Source organism: Hypomesus transpacificus, chromosome 13, assembly GCF_021917145.1.
Source record: "Hypomesus transpacificus isolate Combined female chromosome 13, fHypTra1, whole genome shotgun sequence".
Classification (NCBI taxonomy): Eukaryota; Metazoa; Chordata; class Actinopteri; order Osmeriformes; family Osmeridae; genus Hypomesus; species Hypomesus transpacificus.
The window spans coordinates 8,224,637-8,242,361 of record NC_061072.1 but is presented as its reverse complement, the minus strand read 5'-3'; the positions used below and the strand labels follow the sequence as shown (position 1 = coordinate 8,242,361).

Genomic DNA, 17,725 nt, shown 5'->3' with positions numbered 1-17,725 from the left:
CCATGGTGTCCAAGTGGTGTATTTATAGTCAGATTTCGCCTAGAGGTAATACGATAAAAAAAAATACAAAGGCCATAAGCGATTATAATTACAGCTGTTTATAAAAAATCCCAAACATATTATTCAAACTAAATTGTAATTATGTGCCAACTGCATCATCAAATTGTGCCGCATGATACATCAGCGCCCTCATCCGGCCGTTTCAATAGATTCATGATTATTTGTCATGTCAAGAGGGGAAAAAACGTTCTCAAATCTGATCAGTCGCTCTCGGTCGGTATTCATCCTACTACATCTTTCAAGTAGGTCACATAGATATCAATCTACAAATGTTGTTCTGTGCTCTCCGCTGGACCTAGGGAAATGTAGACTAATTAAAATAACTTTGGACTACTGGGGTATGTTAGCCCTGTCTTCACACACCCCTGCACTCTGGCTTGTGATGAAAACTGTGTGGAAAAAAGGGCTTACACAAGCTTAATTAAGAAAAGTACATGCACACATCTGCCTTCAGAAACCCATCAGACAGTTTAGTTTTTGTCATTCTACAAATATGAACAGGAAGCATTAGGACAGTGACAATGCTTGATGTAAATGTTGGTGCTTTACATTGATATTCAATATATGATCAACAACTCTTAATTATTTATTGAAGTTAATGATTTGTCAAGTTGAGTTATTCATCCTTAGACTTCAAATAGTATTTGGTCCCTTTTTTCTACATTTTCTTGACTAAGTCAGTGTTTGTCTTTGATTATCATTAGCACCATGAGCTCGGGGATCACAGAAAAACTGTATAGGCAGCTTTGGGTAACACTAAACAAAATGGCACATCAAGGCAGTTGGAGTTTTGGCCATCTTCACCATTCACTTGTTCCTTTTCATTTCTGATGACCAGTGACCTGAAAACAAAAGAAGAATTATCATGTTCATCAGTCAGCATTGTTTAACAACCCTCCTCTCTATTGTGTCCCGAAACCCTCACTTCAGAAAGAGAGAAAATAGAACGCAAGCCAGCCAAATATAACTGAGACCGCAAAAAAAGCAAACTATGCCACTGCTCCAGAAAAAGTAGCTTTTTATATTAAACATGAATGCCCCACTAATTAGATAGTGGAGATATCTTCCACACCACGGTCCCAGGACCACACATTTTGCCCCCCCTCCTTTTCTCCCCCCCCCCCCCTCCTTGTCTCCTCCTCCCTACAGCTCCGTCTCCTCCTCCCTACAGCTCCGTCTCCTCCTCCCTACAGCTCCGTCTCCTCCTCCCTACAGCTCCCATCTCCTCCTCCCCCCCTCCTTGTCTCCTCCTCCCTACAGCTCCGTCTCCTCCTCCCTACAGCTCCCATCTCCTCCTCCCCCCCTCCTTGTCTCATCCTCCCTACAGCTCCCATCTCCTCCTCCCTACAGCTCCGTCTCCTCCTCCCTACAGCTCCCATCTCCTCCTCCCCCCCTCCTTGTCTCCTCCTCCCTACAGCTTCGTCTCCTCCTCCCTACAGCTCCCATCTCCTCCTCCCCCCCTCCTTGTCTCATCCTCCCTACAGCTCCCATCTCCTCCTCCCTACAGCTCCCATCTCCTCCTCCCTACAGCTCCCATCTCCTCCTCCCTACAGCTCCGTCTCCTCCTCCCTACAGCTCCGTCTCCTCCTCCCTACAGCTCCGTCTCCTCTCCCGTCCTACAAACCTGGGTGACGGAGGAGAGGGGCCGTGTCACAGTTTAGCAGTTTGAGAGGAGGCTATACCCAGCAGCATGGACACGTCATTGGCAGAAGTCAACCAGCTGCCACCGTCCGCCACCAAGATGGCGCCCGTCACGTAGGAGGATGCACGGCTGGCCAGGAACAGCACGCTGTGGGCCATCTCCGTCTTGTTCCCCGCCCGCTGCAGAGGGATGGACTGGAAGGCTCCGGAAGTCTCCCCTCTGGGACCACCTAGGAACAGGGAGACAGAGGGGTGAGAACATTTTACGTTTACATTTAGTCATTTAGCAGACGCTCTTATCCAGAGCGACTTACAGTAAGTACAGGGACATTCCACCCCGAGGCAAGTAGGGTGAAGTGCCTTGCCCAAGGACACAACGTCATTTTGCACGGCCAGGGAATCGAACCAGCAACCTTCTGATTACTAGCCCGATTCCCTAACCGCTCAGCCACCTGACTTACCTGAACATGGGTGCTGATAACTATTTTGGGCCCCATGAAGAGATCGCGATCCCCCCTCTCCCCACACACACACAGAAATATATTTTTGAAGTTCTGAAGCAACTCACCCAGCCTACGGAACCCCTCAGTCCCAGAGATCGGGCCAGGAGCCAGGGTGTTGACCCGGACCCCACTGGGCCCCCACTCCACAGCCAGATGCTTGGTCATGGCATCTGGGGGTCAGATGGGAGATAGGAAAAGTCAAAGTCAAAGAATAAGTTGCAAAAAAAAGTCAGAATAGGGAATTATTCATTGTGATGAACTTTTCGTACCGTTGGCAGCCTTGGCTGACCCAGCATGAACCTGGAGTCCTTGGCCTCTGTAGCCAAGGGTTGCAGAGATGTTCACTATAGAACCTCCATGATCCTGAACACAAACAAATCACAAATCGTCTTGTATCTTTATATTAACCTATGCTTTACCCGTACTAGATTATTTACCAGTTAGATTTTATTTACACAAAGACCTTAAGTGTAATTTTTTTATTTTCAGATTGTTGGAGGCTGGTAGAGGTCAGTACCTTCAACCACTTCTCATAGACCACCTTGCTGGTGTTGAACGTGCCCATGGTGTCGATCTCCATCACTGTTTTAAAGGCATTGAAGGACAAGGACGTTGCTGGACAAAGGAAGTTTCCAGCAGCATCTGAAAAACAAAACAAATCAGGTGTCTCAAATTCAGATGACAGTGTGTGGTAAATATGTACATTTGTACCTAATTTGACATTTAAAGACGTGTTGCATTGAGATGATGGAATATGTAAGCTAAAATGTGCATTGAAATGTGACCTAATAAATACATCAAGTAAAATCTAAAAGGAAAGAGATATTCCTTGTTCTTATTGTGCAAGAAGAATCTGTATCTCCGCATGATCACAACATGACATAAAAGCTGGAGGAGATTATGTGCATGGTCTCTGAAGATACACACAGATGTAACTCGCGAAAAGTTAATCATTCAACCGGAGAACTACTACCACGGACTGTTAATGAGGATGTCGATACGTCCCAGCTCCTTCAGTGTGTCGTCCACGGCAGCTCCGATCGTCTCAGGCTGACGCACGTCAATGCACAGGGGGAGGCAACGACGACCAGTGGCTGCAGTCAGCTTATTAGCAGCCTGGAAGAAAAAATCATCATTTGTACTTTTAGTAAGAACATTTTTATCTCCGTTAACTGTAACTGTCAATCTTAGGCTACCTCTCTTAGCTTATCCTGGTTTCTGCTGGCAATAACGGTGTCACATCCGTGTCTGAAAGAGATTTAAGTATTCAGGTGAAACATTAAACGTACAGGCATAGAGAAGAAGAGGAGGGGTAAGGCACCTTTCGTGATAAAATACTGTAGCTACAAGATGGATGGGAAATAACTAAAAGTTGAAAGGCCTGGGAAGTATTACATATGTACGATGCATAACAAAATAATAAACAAATCTAGCATAATAAATACACTTAAAATCATAATAAAATCTCCACAATAATACTGGTAGTCACTCCAGACCATGTAATTTTCTGTTACAGAACGACCCGGCCCCACATTAAAGAAAGGAAAAATGATCTGGCCCTCGTAGAGAAAGGTTTGGGGACCTCTGCTCTATAGTGTATTCTGCTTTAGGCTTCTGGTTCTCCTTTCCCCTCTCCTCTCCTTTCACTTCAGGTGTGAAAAAAACTAATGGTATGTGTAAATGTTCAGTAGTATGAATGTGTGTAAACATTTCACGTGTGAATGCGTTTCCTCATAAGTGATAAGCTTTGAACAGGGTTAGAGTTGTGAAGACAAAGACCAAAGTTCTGATAATACCTGGGGTTAAAGTACAGTTCACTTAATGATGAGGCACGAGGAGTATGACCTGTGAAGGTACCTCATTAAAATTTCAGCTATGCGGAGGCCAATTCCAGACCCTCCACCCGTTATGAAGGCCACTTGGTCTCTGAATGAAAAAATACGCATAAACTTTGCATAAATCTCGTCCTGTCACCTCTGCTTCTTACGTAAGGTTCTGTAACGAGCAGTAGGCTACCATAACGTTTCATTTCAAACTTTCATATGGCATATCAAACAACATCCTCTGCTAAGATACACTGCTGTGTTTTTAGCCACAGACACTTACTTGAGTAGATCAGGACTGTAGATGTGTGTGTATGAAGTCATGCAGTCATCTGTGTCGACATCCTCGGGCAAGTCCCCCACTCTTTGCGGCTGTGCCATACCTACTGACAGGCAAAACCAACTGAAACAAATTAAAACACATTCATGAGCATAATTCGCATTGCAAATTGTTGTAGGTGACACCCCTACGTACGCCCACATACAGTCGTGAAACATAAAAAGTATCGACCATAAGTTATCCAACTTAACGATTGGACTAACGCCTACGTCGCTGTTTCTTTGCCTCAAAAAGCAGTCACTACCAAGGCGTACAGTTAAAACAATGTCGTTGCACTACAAACTCACCAAGACAAACTGTGCTACCTTTATCCAAAACGCCTGGCAAAACACGACTGAAGACTTCACAAAAGCAGAAAAATGCCAAGCAAATATGCCCCCTGAACATCAAAATACAATACACTTTGGACCATTTTGTAATGGGTGCATTGTGGGCAATGTAGTCAGCGAAGTTGCATGTTCAAGAGCACAAATCGACACAGTTTTGACAGGTTCGGGTTCAGAATCGGAACATGCTTAAAGGGGCAATTGACTGCAAAAACGATTTTACCTTGTCATTGTTGAAAAACGACAGTTCGGAGGGTAAACTGAACATACCGTGAATATCAAAGTCTATTGACACCTCTTTCCTATTCAAATCTCAAAAAGAAAAAATTTGGCTGTAAAACGCTAGCTTTTCAACAAAGCCACCGGTCCTACGTAGGACCGGTGATCGCCCTCTTATTGGCTCTGGTCTGTATCTTTGTCACGCCCCAGAATTTACATCCAGACCAACCAGAGGTAGCGTCTATCTCCGATACTAGTTTAGCTGCGCGCTGCTCTGTGTAGGCTACTTATAAGGAATTACAAAGAAGAACGTTTTGAATTATAACAAGGATATTGAAAATGTACCACGGTCGTAAATGCTGTGTTCCAGGCTGTACAGGGAAGGCTAACACTTACAGTCTTCCCAAGGAGCCAAACATTCAACAGGCATGGCTGCTGTTGTCTATGAGAAGATCCAGGCGAAGTTCGACACTCAATCATTCATTTGCTCTGAACATTTCACCCAAGACAGTTTTGACAACCTTGGACAATTTCAAGCAGGATATGCTAGGAAGCTGAACCTGGAAAGGAGGTGCTGTTCCAACGTATGCTCATTGCAACCGCAAGCTATAAGGACAGTAAGATGTTGTGCTAACAGTTATTAGCAATGCTAACGTTTCCTGTATATAGCATACCAGGTAGAATGCTAAATACGTTTCTACACACATCAAATGACTCTAGCTAGACTAGCTGTAGTCGGCATTAGAAGGGAAGCTTCCGAAAAATAGCCAGAAAACGAACTGCAGTCTGGCTTATTGCTAACGCCTGTCTAGATAATCTATTTGAAAGAACTGGAGAAAGGCAGGTTTTAGATACAGGATACATTAGCATTGCTAGTAACTGTTACTAGTAACACCTAGACTGTAGGCATGTTAACAAGTTTAGCTTGCTAGTTAATGCAAGAGCATAGAATGTGTAATAATTTAGCCTAGTTTATTGGCAATGGGGCTAACGTTGATTCATGTTCCTGACTGTGTTTCATTCAAATAAATAACCTGTGTAATGAAAATCGACAATTCACGATGCATGTTTGTCCAGATGTTTGTCATGTTATTTTACAGCAAGATATCTAGAGCTAGCCTAGCTAGCTAACTGAAGCCGAGTAGAATCAGATTGCAACAACGTTTGGTTGCTAAGCTGTAGCCTAATGTTCTACCCACCTAAGTCAATCCAGTTTGCTTCAACAACAGAAGTGGAAACAAGTAATGTTATCATTTCAAATGTTATATAGTAAATCTGTTGAAAACAGTGTTGTGTAGACACAATAGATTTATTTGTGCGTTTTTATTTCAAGTCTCCAACTTCAGTGTTTCAGCGAGTGCTGCTGTTGGCCGTGTTGCGTTTTTGCTCCCAGCTTCACTCGTTGATAACCAACCAATCAGCGCGCAGCTTATCTAAATATTAATGAGCATACCATAAAAGGAGAAAAGCTAGTGTTTTTTCCCGGGAACATTTCAGACGATTTGTAAGAGGGCATAGAACAGCACCCGGGCCATTTTCAACCCAACCAATGTTACATACCCTATTCGGAGACCTTAAGGAACAGTGTGAAATACCCAAAAAACCCAGTCAATTGCCCCTTTAAGAGAATTATATGTTTTCAATATACTAAACCAGCAGTCATGCATGCAAAAGGACAGAGGTCTGAAACTTGATTTAACCGGCTCGCGGCAGGTAAAAATGTTTATGCTACTTCAAGGCCAGAAAAGATGTGCAAAACAAGTTCATCATTGTTCTACAGAATACCAAGGTCAAAAGTAGTACATTTGTAGCTATAACTTTCACTTAAAGTTCTATATTAGTTAAACACAGTCCAGGTTTACAATCCTGAAGACTGAAAGATAACACTTATATCAAAATGTTACATCCAAAAACTGAAATACATTCTTAACGTTCCAGATTGTGTCATGAGGTCATGAGTCTTGCAGAAATTAAATCAATTTTTCCTCCTCCAGTGACTGTTTTACGATGGCTCCATCCGTCTTCGTTTGCAAACCTACACCAGATTAGCTGCTAGCCTGGATAATGTTAATTTCCAGGATCGATGATCAGAACGGTGCATTACCACGGAGAAAGCCCTCGTCTCATATGAAGTAGGGGATTTATCGATGGGAAGAGTCCCATGAAATGGATCCCTGAAACAGCACAGGGTTCAACTCTCTGCTGAAGCACTCAGCCTACATGGCTGCTCTGCTTAGTGTCTGGAGAGAAATGACCACAATTTTGTATAGATTAGCTAATGGTTGTATTTTTATGTTCTGCTTCACAGTGAAAGGAATATGTGCATTAGAGCAGGCAATATTTCCGATAACTTTCAGGACATGAGCCACACACTCATTCTAGCATATACAGTGTTGTAGATTGTTGAATTCCGAGTACAAATTTGATAAACAAAGATAAATACATACTCGTTAGTAATACACCACAAAGAGCCTGAGATTAAATGTACATCATTTTACAGGTCTGAGAAAGAATTGAAAAGAATTGACACATCAATAACTGACTGAACCGAACGAAGCTTCATTCTTTGTAGTTTACCGGCTGTAACCCCCAGATGGCGATATCGAGCTGCTTCCAACCAGAGAGGGGTAAACACACAGAGCCATTGGCTATTTAAAAATGATAAGATCAAGAGAGACAAGAGCGAAATCATAAACAAATGCACAAATGCCTAAAACGAATAAAACGGATTGCTTTGGGGCTCTGGACTCCAAATTACACAATATCACGTGTGCCTGGGGAAATCCTTGGTGTGAGTTCTAAGATCTAAGAGGACGCGAGGTAAATCTTGTTACGGTGTTGTGAGTGCTTTGAATGTAATTACCCCCCAAGCCAATTCATGATTAAGATAAAGCCTAACATTTCAGGACTGGTCATTAAACATTATTGTCATGTAGTTTTCTTTACTGCATTGCATGCATTAACAGGCAAAATACCATGTTTTCTTTATGATTTTGAAACTACATTTAGGGGGGTCCGTAAGGGGGTCCGCTTGTCGTCACATGGACAATTACTAACCCTGTGCCTCATTGCTCAATAATAGTTTATCCAATGATAAATGTCCCTTAAGCTTTTAATAATAAACTGCGCATCGAATGTTCAGATGTCAGTTATTTAAATTAATTACAAGGAATATTTCCCCTTGAGCCCCTTCAATAGCTCCATGGAGCAACAGAAGTGCATCAGAACTACATCACATTCTGTATCAGAGGACAAAGATATGGGAATATCCTCAAGAGATCTCGGAGGACTTTAGTTTGTGGTACAGTTCTACACATCCAATTTACATAAATATTACTTCATTGTGACAATAGTTTAAATGAAACCTAAATTGACATGATTGCCAAGACATAAAAAAATTAAAATAAAAATGTTGGGTGCTGAACAAGTCACTTTTGTCACAATGCCTTTCCAAGAATCTCCCAATACACAGTCAAAATAAGTCATTAACATGAATGCATTCTCAATTAAATAGTTCCACTAAGGCTCCTGTCCCTGTCAGAGCCCATATGAATACTCGAGGTCTCCATGGCTTCAGTGTCAGACTGACAGACAAAAGTTCAGGTCTCCCTCCTTGTGTCTGTGTCTGTGCTGCAGGGATGGGGACCAGTTTCTGCGGGTGCTGCTGTCCGTGTGGGCGTCTTAGCCTGCTCCTTCTCCGTCTCCCCTCCCGTCAGTTCCAGCCCCACCAGCCTGGCGCTGGCCTCCCACAGCCTGCTAGACACCTCCTGGTCGAGGGAGTTGGGCGCCGGTTCCTTCTCTGTCATCACGTCATAGTAGCGTCCCGACACCCCCTGAAGCTCCTCGGCCACCGCCAGGTAGACGCTGGGCTGGGCTCCCAGCTCCGGACCCTTCACCAGTAACGTGAAGAAAGGACCTGCAGGGAGAACCGAAGATGAGTCAGATAGCTGAGTGGTTAGGGAATCGGGCAATGAATCAGAAGGTTGGCGGTTCGATTCCTGGCCGTTGCCAAATTACATTGTGTCCTTGGGCAGGGCAATTCACCCTGCTTGCCTCGGGGGAATGTCCCTGTACTTAGAGAAAGTCGCTCTGGATAAGAGCGTCTGCTAAATGATTAAATGTTAATAGTGAAGGGTCAGTGGAAGGCTCCAGTACAGTGAATCTAGGCTGAGTTTATTCAGACAATGTTTGAGGAGAAGGTGGGGAAGTATGGCAGTAATGTAGAGTTGGAGTCAGTTCAAGATTGAGTGCGAAAGAGCTCATTCTAACAGCTGGGAGAAAACTCATTTGGTCCTATGGAAAATGAAATAATCAGTGGAAGTAAGGGCAATTTAGAGTACAATATGGTGAATGATGACCACATGACACATTTATGTGCAACAACATGCACAAAAGGCTAATGGATCTACACATTCTAGACGACATCTGAATAATTAAACATCTACTGTACATATAAAATGACCTAGTATCAACAACCAATGAAACAGCTGTACTCACTCAGTACTGAGCTGGAGAACTGTGATTGGTGCAGGCCAGTGTGTCTCCCCAGATCTGTGGCAACAACCCCTGGGTGCAGGGCATTTACAGTAACCCCAGTCCCTATGACAACAACACACATGAAAGGTAAATGCTACAAAGTAGAATTGGTGTTGTAATCCAGACCAAACAGTGAACAATAACCCCCACACACATACTTATACAGCATACTAACTGCTCACACAGAGCTGAACTTGCCTTCAAGCCTCTTTGCGAGCTCTCGGGTGAATAAAACGTTGGCCAGCTTGCTTTGGCAGTAGGCCCGCTTGGTGTCAAACTTCTTCTTCTCCCAGTTGAGGTCATTAAAGTCTATTTCCCCAACGATGTGAGCGAGAGAAGCCAGGTTGATCACTCTACTGGGGGCAGACTCTTTTAACTTGTCCAGCAGAAGATTTGTTAGCAAAAAATGTCCTGAAAGAAAGGGTTATCCAGAAAGTATCACTCATTTGCATGACAGCCGGCCAGATCAAGCCAGGTATTGTCCACGTGACCTAGATAGAAAGTCAAAAGCTTACCTAAGTGGTTGACTCCAAACTGTACATCAAAGCCATCCTCAGTTTTTCCAGCAGGGCATCTCATTACACCTGCGTTGTTTATCAGTATATCCACACGTTTCTCCTCTGCAGTACAAAACACACATCCAACACGCATGAAAAAAATCACACTTAGTGGCCAAGAGATCCTCTTGCATTGTCATGCTGTTTTCCCATGCAGTGCTTCCATACCGTGTTTAATCCTTTCTGCAAACTGGCGGATGGATTTGATGGAGGCCAGGTCGATGTGGTGTGCATACACGTGAGGGTTCAGAGTCTTCCCTCGAATCTCCTTGGCAGCATCCTCACACTTCTCCATGTCCCTGCATCCCATAATAACCCGACCCCCTGTCGGTATGGAGACGAGTAGAGGTCCAAGTAGGCACTCATGAAACTACCACAACGATGAGTTTACGACATTAACAACTAAGTGGCTTAGAACTACATATCCCATGTCCACAAACCATACTGGGGTGTCTAGACTGGATCCATTCACAGCTCAGTAGCCTACCTCTCCTTGCCAGTTCTCGAGCTGTTTCTTTCCCGATGCCTGTGTTGGCTCCTGTTATGACCACTGTCTTCCCTTTGATGGTGGCTTTGCTGGGACAGGGGCCACCTGTCAAATGGTTCCTATGAACACCACAGTAGTTCAAGTGCAGTGGCGGCTGTTTGTCTTTCAAAGAGGGGAAGCTCATTTTCACGCCTACATCATAAAAATGCTTGACTGAATGTTTGGCTGGACCCATTGTTAGTTTCCTCCAGGATCATAATGACTCTTATTGAGAGACTTGTTGCTCTTGTTGGTTAGTTATAACAAATATAAACTTTTGTACTCGCTGTGAAATATTCTACTGTTGATAGGTACACTCTTCCACTTTTTGAGTTTCATGTTGTTTAATTGTAACTTGTTTAAGTGCATGCTCTTATGGTTCTTCCCTTTGGCACTTATTTGTTTTTTCACAATGTATGCTTCCTGTATTGGCTGCTTGCAATGTTTGGGGTTACCTCGTTGTTATGATCAGTGACCTATGCTCTTTTGTAAAGCTCTCTTGGAAGTCACTTTGGATAAAAACGTCTGCTAAATTGCATAAATGTAAATGTTAAAGTTTTTTAGACGTAAATTCTGCCCTTCGTTAATCTAAAAATGCTCTGTGACCCTGTCGTACCAACTAGGCATCTTTTCCAGTGACTTGACCAGTGTCCTCTCTATGGCCAGCAGAGCTAGGCTGCTCAAACGGCCTTGGCCCATCGTGTTACGGGTGTAAGACTGGAGCCGCTTTAAACAGGAGAAGCTCCTTTCTACACCTGCAGATGTAGCTCCAATGGTTGCCACTAACGAGAACAGTTTGTAAAGCTGAGGCATTGCACTGTCCAACTCCATGTCTTTAAGGAACACCAAGTAATCACACAGCTTTCCCCTGTTGCCCTGCAAGTCCTGATCTGAATACAAGACTTGAAGTTCAGACCTCAGTCTCCCTGAATCAAAGTGACGGCCATAACTTTTCAGGACACTTTGGAATGCCTCCTCTGGAAACACTCGTCTCATGTCGTCAAATTTCCCTGGATTGACCAGTTTTAAGAAGAGCATACTTTTCAAATTTGAAAAACGTTGAGGAATCTGCTCCAAGATGTTATCAAGGATGTCCATGTACAGATTTCTATAGCGCTCTTGGGGATCCTGGATCAGACGGCGCTTTCTCATTGGCTCATCTCGTGGGTCTGATGTGAGATCTGCTGCTTTGGCATAAACAGCTTGGAAAGCCCACTCTGACCTCTTCTCTTTGACAAATGCAAGAACAGACTCAATTATTTTTGTGCAGTAAAGGACATCCATGGTCCTCTGCTGGACAATATCAAAGACCACATCAGTCTCTGAGAAGATTTGTTCATATGTGTACAACATGAACACAAACTCAAAATCATCCAGTTTTCTCACAAAGCCTTTGGCACAATCCAGTGTATCATCATCCATTGTCGCATCTGCAATGATGTTATCAAATGTCTGCAGGAGACTATCATAATTGTTTGCCACAGTGCTCACTGTCCGTGAGGTGAAATTCCATCGAGTAGAAGCGTTCCTGGGCAAGCTTGAACAGCCTGCAGACTCCAGAAAAGACGTCCTCTTTGTGGATTTGGAAAAAAATGTGGCAAACCCAGAAAGTGATGCAAAAAACATTCTGCACTCAGGCAAGCATTTAGCACCCTGTGACAAGACCACATTCAGTCTGTGTGCATAGCAATGCACAAACATGGCACTGGGGGCTATTGCTTTCACTTTGGCCTGAAGACCATCGAGAGCTGAAGGCAGGACAGCAGCCCCATCATACGTCTGTGCCACAAGTTTATCCTTAAAACTGTAGCCCTGCATGTTTTCATTTAATACATCAAAAACAGACTGAGCATCTCGACCCCCAGAAACATCGAAAAATCCAATAAAGCGCTCCTGAATTTGACCTGCACTATCCACATAGCGAACAATGACAGAGAGTTGGGCATGGCCGGATACGTCAGTTGTTTCATCCACCTGCCATCCAAAAAAGGGAGCCTCGTGAATTTCATCTCTGATCTCATCAGAAACCGTGGCTGCGAGTGCAAAGATCAAGTCATTTTGAATAGTATGGGACATACCAGAAAACACAGTTGAGGACTCGAATTGTGCGGACAAGACAGAATCATATTTAGCTAATGTTTCTGCGAACTCCCTGTAATTCCCCTTGTTGGATGATTCACTACTCTCATCATGTCCCCTAAACGACAGCTCCTGCCGGCCAAGCAAGGATGTCACATCAATAAGGCGCTTTAGAAAGGCCTTGTTTTGTTTGACCGTTTCATTGTGTTTACCCACTTGAAAGCGAGCGCCTTCATTGATTCCATGCTCAACCCTGATCTTGCCCATGCAACTTAATCTTGCACATGCACTCACATGTTCATTACTCTTTTCATGCCTTTTATATGCCCTGTCAAAGTTAGACAGATCTCCAAACCCCACCTTTGACCAAACAACACATCCGTGAGATGGTTTCATCAAGAGGCATGGCCAGCAGTACATTTTCTTTGTCACAGCACTTCCAGTCAGCCAACTAACTTTCGCATACCATGAGAGCTGAAAAGACCTGTTACTTTGCCCCATCTTATGCACTATATCAATCTTAGGAGTTGATCTGCCCTGCTGTTTAATTCTAAGTTTCTCCTCGTAAGGAAGACTTTCAAATGGCTTTACCAAAATCAGGTCGACAATATTAGCATTGTCTGCCATCGTGTGCACTGCAGTTTGCTAACGCTAGCTTGCTAGTTCACCCCTACGACACTAGCCTAGCCTATTGCATTGAGTTAATGAACGAACGATCTAACGAAACAATATTAAACTCGAGGGAGGAATTGTGGGAATTCGGTTCAACTGAAACAAGGAATGTGGTGTATAATTTTATGAAATAGCAATAGCTACGTAGAAGCTCGGAGTCCAGGCCAGCTCACTCCTCCATTCACCCTCAGAGACGCTGAGCGTCCGTGGGCGGAACATAATAGCAGCATTTATCCAATGACCGTATAGTCAGAGAATGTCTAATATGTGGAGAACTGCCACTCTCGGGAAACTTACGGGCAACAACGACTCACCCTGTAAGAATTCAAAAGGACATAAGTACTCGTTGATTCAACTTTCGACATATAATCCATATTGAACTTGCAAAACTACTATCAAATCTGAAATTTCTCAACGACAATCAGGCGAAAGAGATTTTTTTTTTGCCGTCTAGCTCCATAGACTCCCATTCATTTGGCACTCGCCCGCGATCACCCCCGGTGGAACTAAAATTCGGTACAATGGACAGGCTCTCCCTGAAAAAAAAAGTTCAAAGCAGCCCCATTGAAGTCCATGGACGCCAGGCGTCAACAGGAAAATGCCCTGTGACGCTACGGGAATGTAGCGTTATGAGAGGGAAATTGAGTCAGTCGACCTGCTAATATAACTGATTCTGAACGAACTCGTCTTCGAGATGAACGTGTTCTTACGCATTTAACATGTTAACTTATAGTAAATATTTGACATTTTAGGGGAAGCTGAGCTTCCTTGCAGTCTTAAAGAAATCCCCACTGTTCAAGTGATTGAGAGGCAGCTAAATCTTTTTTTGCGTTTTGGACGTCCATATGGACGTCCATAGACTGACGGCGATGGCTGCTGATCTTTGCATGGATGGACGGACGGCGATGCTGTTCAGAGTGCCGTCCATAGAGGGAGCATATATTTTGGACGGCGATGGATTGAATGTTTAGCAGGCTGTTGAGCTAACAGAACTGCCGAAGGCTACCATAGCATGTAGCTAGCTACATTAACTTTGGATGACTCAATCTTTTGTCAAGTTAATTTGTATGAATTGCATGTTAGTGCAATATTTACGCCTTTATTCTGTTTTTTTACATAATCAGCAGTATGATCTCATGACAATATAGACTTGAAAAACAATATGTTATGGTTTGGGTTTGCCTATAGGCTACATATATTTTAATTATTTCGAGAATTGTTAATAAAGACTCATTTAAAATTTTAAAATTTGGAGTGTTAGGCCCATAGGCTATTACGTTTTGCATTTGTCTCCGCTCAAAGTGGTTCGTGCGCAACATTGGAGCTACTGACTGGTGGCTCCAAATCCACCCATAAAACACTTTAAACTGACGGCTTAAAAGACCTAAAGGGCAATGTATTTCATAGGGTCATAACACAATGTTAAAATCTTAATTGAGTCTTTATTAACAATTCTCGAAACAATTAAAATATATGTAGCCTATATCTAGGCAAACCCTAACCATAACATATTGTTTTTCAAGTCTGTATTGTCATGAGATTCTATTGTTGATTGGCCTACTTTTGTATGTTAAAAATAAAATAAAGGCGTAAATATATAGCCTTCACTTAAATGCAATTCATACAAAATAACGTGACAAAACGTATTTAGTCATCCACGGTTGCTGTAGCTACATTCATGGTAGCCTTTGACGGCTTTGGTTTGGCTCAACACATCGTATTGTGTTTTGCATTGGTCTCCGCTCCAAGCGAGTGTTTGTTGTTTTGCGTTTGTCTCCGTGCGCAAAGTTCGTGCGCAAGATTGGAGCTACTGACTGGTGGCTTCAAATCCACCCATAAAACACTTTAAATGACGGTTTTAAAGACATAAATGGCAATGTATTTCATAGGGTCATAACACAATGTTAGCATTTTAAATGAGTCTTTATTAACAATTCTCGAAATAATTAAAATATATGCAGGCCTAGCCTATATCTAGGCAAACCCAAACCATAACATAGGCATATTGTTTTTCAAGTCTATATTGTCATGAGATCATACTGCTGATTATGTAAAAAAACAGAATAAAGGCGTAAATATTGCACTAACATGCAATACATACAAATTAACTTGACAAAAGAGTCATCCAAAGGTAATGTAGCTAGCTACATGCTATGGTAGCCTTCGGCAGTTCTGTTAGCTCAACAGCCTGCTAAACATTCAATCCATCGCCGTCCAAAATATATGCTCCCTCTATGGACGGCACTCTGAACAGCATCGCCGTCCGTCGATCCATGCAAAGATCAGCAGCCATCGCCGTCAGTCTATGGACGTCCATATGGACGTCCAAAACGCAAAAAAAGATTTAGCTCCTACTGAAGTGATTGGCAACACATGATGAAAAGCCTTGTTATGTCATGCACTTCATTTGAGAATTTGCATTTGTGGACAACTTTCAACACAATCATAATGATGTTTTCAATGACAACAGGATACATAAATGAGTCTAACCTAGATCCTTAACATATAGCTCAGCGTTTGATTGATGATTACATATATGAACTAAATACACTGAAAACCTTATTAAATACCCTACTCTGTGAAGCTAACCAGTTGGGTTGTGATACTCACTTCAGTAACACAGCGCACCCAAACACTGTTCCAAACACCGAAACTGGTAATATATATCTGCTCATTGTTAGCCAGGAATATACACGTTAAAACAACATTAAACTTGTGTAACTTCGTTAAATAGCAGGTTGGATGATGCTACTCAAGCACAAGGTTAAAGGCGCACGCTAATAGACGTCACCCACCACGTACTACTCGGCCAATCCGATGAGGAGAGGAGCAAGAGCTCTTGAGAGGGTTATGGGAAATGTAGTAAATAACAAGAACCTCCGCTCACATTAGTTTAACGCTAAACGATTGATTTAATATATATTTAATGATATATTCCCGAGTAGCAGACTACCTCTACCCTAGACTATGTGAAAATTCTAGATACATTGGGAAATTTGAAAAGGCTTGATACATTTAAACCTGTAGGCTACCTTTCAATTCCCATTTCAAGTCAACTATCATTGCTGTATAATTTTTTGCGACGGGCTTTACGCTACCATTGGTTGATGCTATCGCAGTGAGATGAGAGGAACATGCTCTTCTGTGCTGTCAGAGCAACTGCAGTCTACTTTCTGCATTTACATCAATATGGCTGCTATTTACTTGACTGTGCTCACGAAGATTTCTCAGATACCAGATATCCCCTCCTGGCAACATAGAACATAAGCTTATTAATTAGGCGAAGGAAGTAAGGACTTGAGTGCACTAAAGTGCACTCTCATACAGACGAGTGCACCAGTAACCCTGGCCAAAACAAATAATTAAGAAGAGGGTGGATTGCTCCAGAGAGAATATTGATACTGGATGACTCAGAGCTACCTTATGCAAACAAGATCTACTTTAGGACAAGATAGATGACATAGTCCTCACAATTTGAATAACCTTACACAAAGTCCACTTTATTTTTCCAACCGGAAACAGAAAAACAAGTTTGAGGACAGCGAGGAATGAGGCCACCCTACATTGCAGGGTGGAAGGCTTGAGGTGACACAAAAAAATTGAAAACTAGGACAGGACTGAAAAAAGTCAGCTGGTGTCTTAAAAAAGAGAGAGGGGGGGGGGGGAGAATGAGGAAAGAAAGCTAGAGAGAGAGAGCGAGAGAGAGAGAGAGAGAGAGAGAGAGAGGAAGTACTGTTGCTCCATTTGTTTACAGCTCACAGTCCCCCCCCCAGCCCCCCCAGGTGTGTCTGACCCACCCCTCTCTCTCTGTCAGCTCAGGGTACTTGACCTTCAACATGATTTATGGCAGCCTGGTTCCCACGGTAACCCAGGGGAAACTCTCCGTCTTATCTACCCTTGCCCAATTGCAAAAGTGTGAAGCTTGAATCTCTCTCGGAAGAGGTGAAGTACAGAACTGCCAGACCTGCCGACCGCTAGGGCTCCTGGGGCCCCCTGGCTAATTGGTACTCTGGGCCCTCAAATCTAAATCCTACAGGAAAGTATGGTATTTTGCTGGGCCCCCTGTCTGACCAGTGCCCTTAGAATCGTCCTAATCTTACCCCCCAGTTACGGTGCCCCTGACTGTAGAATTCAATACATGTCTTTCAGTGTGGAACAGGCAATCAGCTGAACAGCAGCAGGGCAAAGGTACTAAGGTACATCTCAAAACATTGTCTGGTCATATTCCTAGCACTAACGAGTCCTCTCCCTTACTTTCTTCCTCTGTGGACTGCCCTTCCCTGTTTGTGTGTAAACAGCTTATCTGGAGCTCCATGTGGGCTTGTCTCGATTTTGTAGTTGGAGTGTTTTAAGTGGAACAAATGACTGCCTTAGGAAAATAACTGGTTACCAAAGCATACACCCCCACCCCCCCCCACCCCCCCCACCCCCACACACACACAC

At 43.3% G+C, this 17,725-nt stretch overlaps 3 protein-coding genes across 9 annotated transcripts; all 3 read right to left on the bottom strand.

The window, feature by feature from the left end:
• Positions 1-88: 88 nt before the first annotated feature.
• On the bottom strand, positions 89-4,803 carry decr2 (2,4-dienoyl CoA reductase 2, peroxisomal). Of its 5 annotated transcripts, none has more exons than XM_047031947.1 (10): positions 4,655-4,803; positions 4,311-4,413; positions 4,062-4,130; positions 3,401-3,452; positions 3,185-3,320; positions 2,722-2,846; positions 2,474-2,567; positions 2,270-2,374; positions 1,743-1,931; positions 89-902 (listed from the first exon to the last, which is right to left on the bottom strand). In XM_047031947.1, exons 1-10 carry the CDS (start codon positions 4,752-4,754, stop codon positions 868-870), a joined length of 1,008 nt encoding a protein of 335 aa, XP_046887903.1. In that variant the 5' UTR covers positions 4,755-4,803; the 3' UTR covers positions 89-867. The 5 variants fall into 5 exon arrangements, with proteins under 5 accessions (XP_046887903.1, XP_046887905.1, XP_046887906.1 ...); XM_047031949.1 differs by having other exon boundaries at positions 4,311-4,410; XM_047031950.1 differs by having other exon boundaries at positions 4,311-4,430; positions 4,655-4,802.
• Positions 4,804-6,632: 1,829 nt separating this feature from the next.
• LOC124475436 (retinol dehydrogenase 13-like) lies at positions 6,633-16,085 on the bottom strand. Of its 3 annotated transcripts, none has more exons than XM_047032037.1 (7): positions 15,893-16,085; positions 10,493-10,611; positions 10,174-10,329; positions 9,964-10,068; positions 9,647-9,859; positions 9,410-9,511; positions 6,633-8,828 (listed from the first exon to the last, which is right to left on the bottom strand). In XM_047032037.1, exons 1-7 carry the CDS (start codon positions 15,955-15,957, stop codon positions 8,512-8,514), a joined length of 1,077 nt encoding a protein of 358 aa, XP_046887993.1. In that variant the 5' UTR covers positions 15,958-16,085; the 3' UTR covers positions 6,633-8,511. The 3 variants fall into 3 exon arrangements, with proteins under 3 accessions (XP_046887993.1, XP_046887992.1, XP_046887991.1); XM_047032036.1 differs by lacking the exon at positions 15,893-16,085 and adding an exon at positions 13,427-13,486; XM_047032035.1 differs by lacking the exon at positions 15,893-16,085 and having other exon boundaries at positions 10,493-10,947.
• LOC124475434 (zinc finger MYM-type protein 1) lies at positions 10,997-13,505 on the bottom strand. Its single transcript, XM_047032033.1, has 2 exons — positions 11,395-13,505; positions 10,997-11,337 (listed from the first exon to the last, which is right to left on the bottom strand). Exons 1-2 carry the CDS (start codon positions 13,235-13,237, stop codon positions 11,120-11,122), a joined length of 2,061 nt encoding a protein of 686 aa, XP_046887989.1. The 5' UTR covers positions 13,238-13,505; the 3' UTR covers positions 10,997-11,119.
• Positions 16,086-17,725: the final 1,640 nt, after the last annotated feature.

Bases quoted from the DNA above. Each gene is read 5' to 3' on its own strand.
- decr2 (XM_047031947.1), bottom strand. From the start codon at position 4,754: ATGTTCAGGGGGCATATTTGCTTGGCATTTTTCTGCTTTTGTGAAGTC. The intron at 4,414-4,654 runs GTGAGTTTGTAG...TTTGCCTGTCAG, and splicing joins AGGTAGCACAGTTTGTCTTG to TAGGTATGGCACAGCCGCAA. The intron at 1,932-2,269 runs GTGAGTTGCTTC...CCCTGTTCCTAG, and splicing joins TGAGGGGTTCCGTAGGCTGG to GTGGTCCCAGAGGGGAGACT.
- LOC124475436 (XM_047032035.1), bottom strand. From the start codon at position 10,727: ATGGGTCCAGCCAAACATTCAGTCAAGCATTTTTATGATGTAGGCGTG. The intron at 10,069-10,173 runs GTATGGAAGCAC...TTTGTACTGCAG, and splicing joins TGCAGAAAGGATTAAACACG to AGGAGAAACGTGTGGATATA. The intron at 9,860-9,963 runs GTAAGCTTTTGA...CCTTTCTTTCAG, and splicing joins GTTTGGAGTCAACCACTTAG to GACATTTTTTGCTAACAAAT.
- LOC124475434 (XM_047032033.1), bottom strand. From the start codon at position 13,237: ATGGCAGACAATGCTAATATTGTCGACCTGATTTTGGTAAAGCCATTT. The intron at 11,338-11,394 runs AGCTGTGTGATT...GTGCAATGCCTC, and splicing joins CTTGCAGGGCAACAGGGGAA to AGCTTTACAAACTGTTCTCG.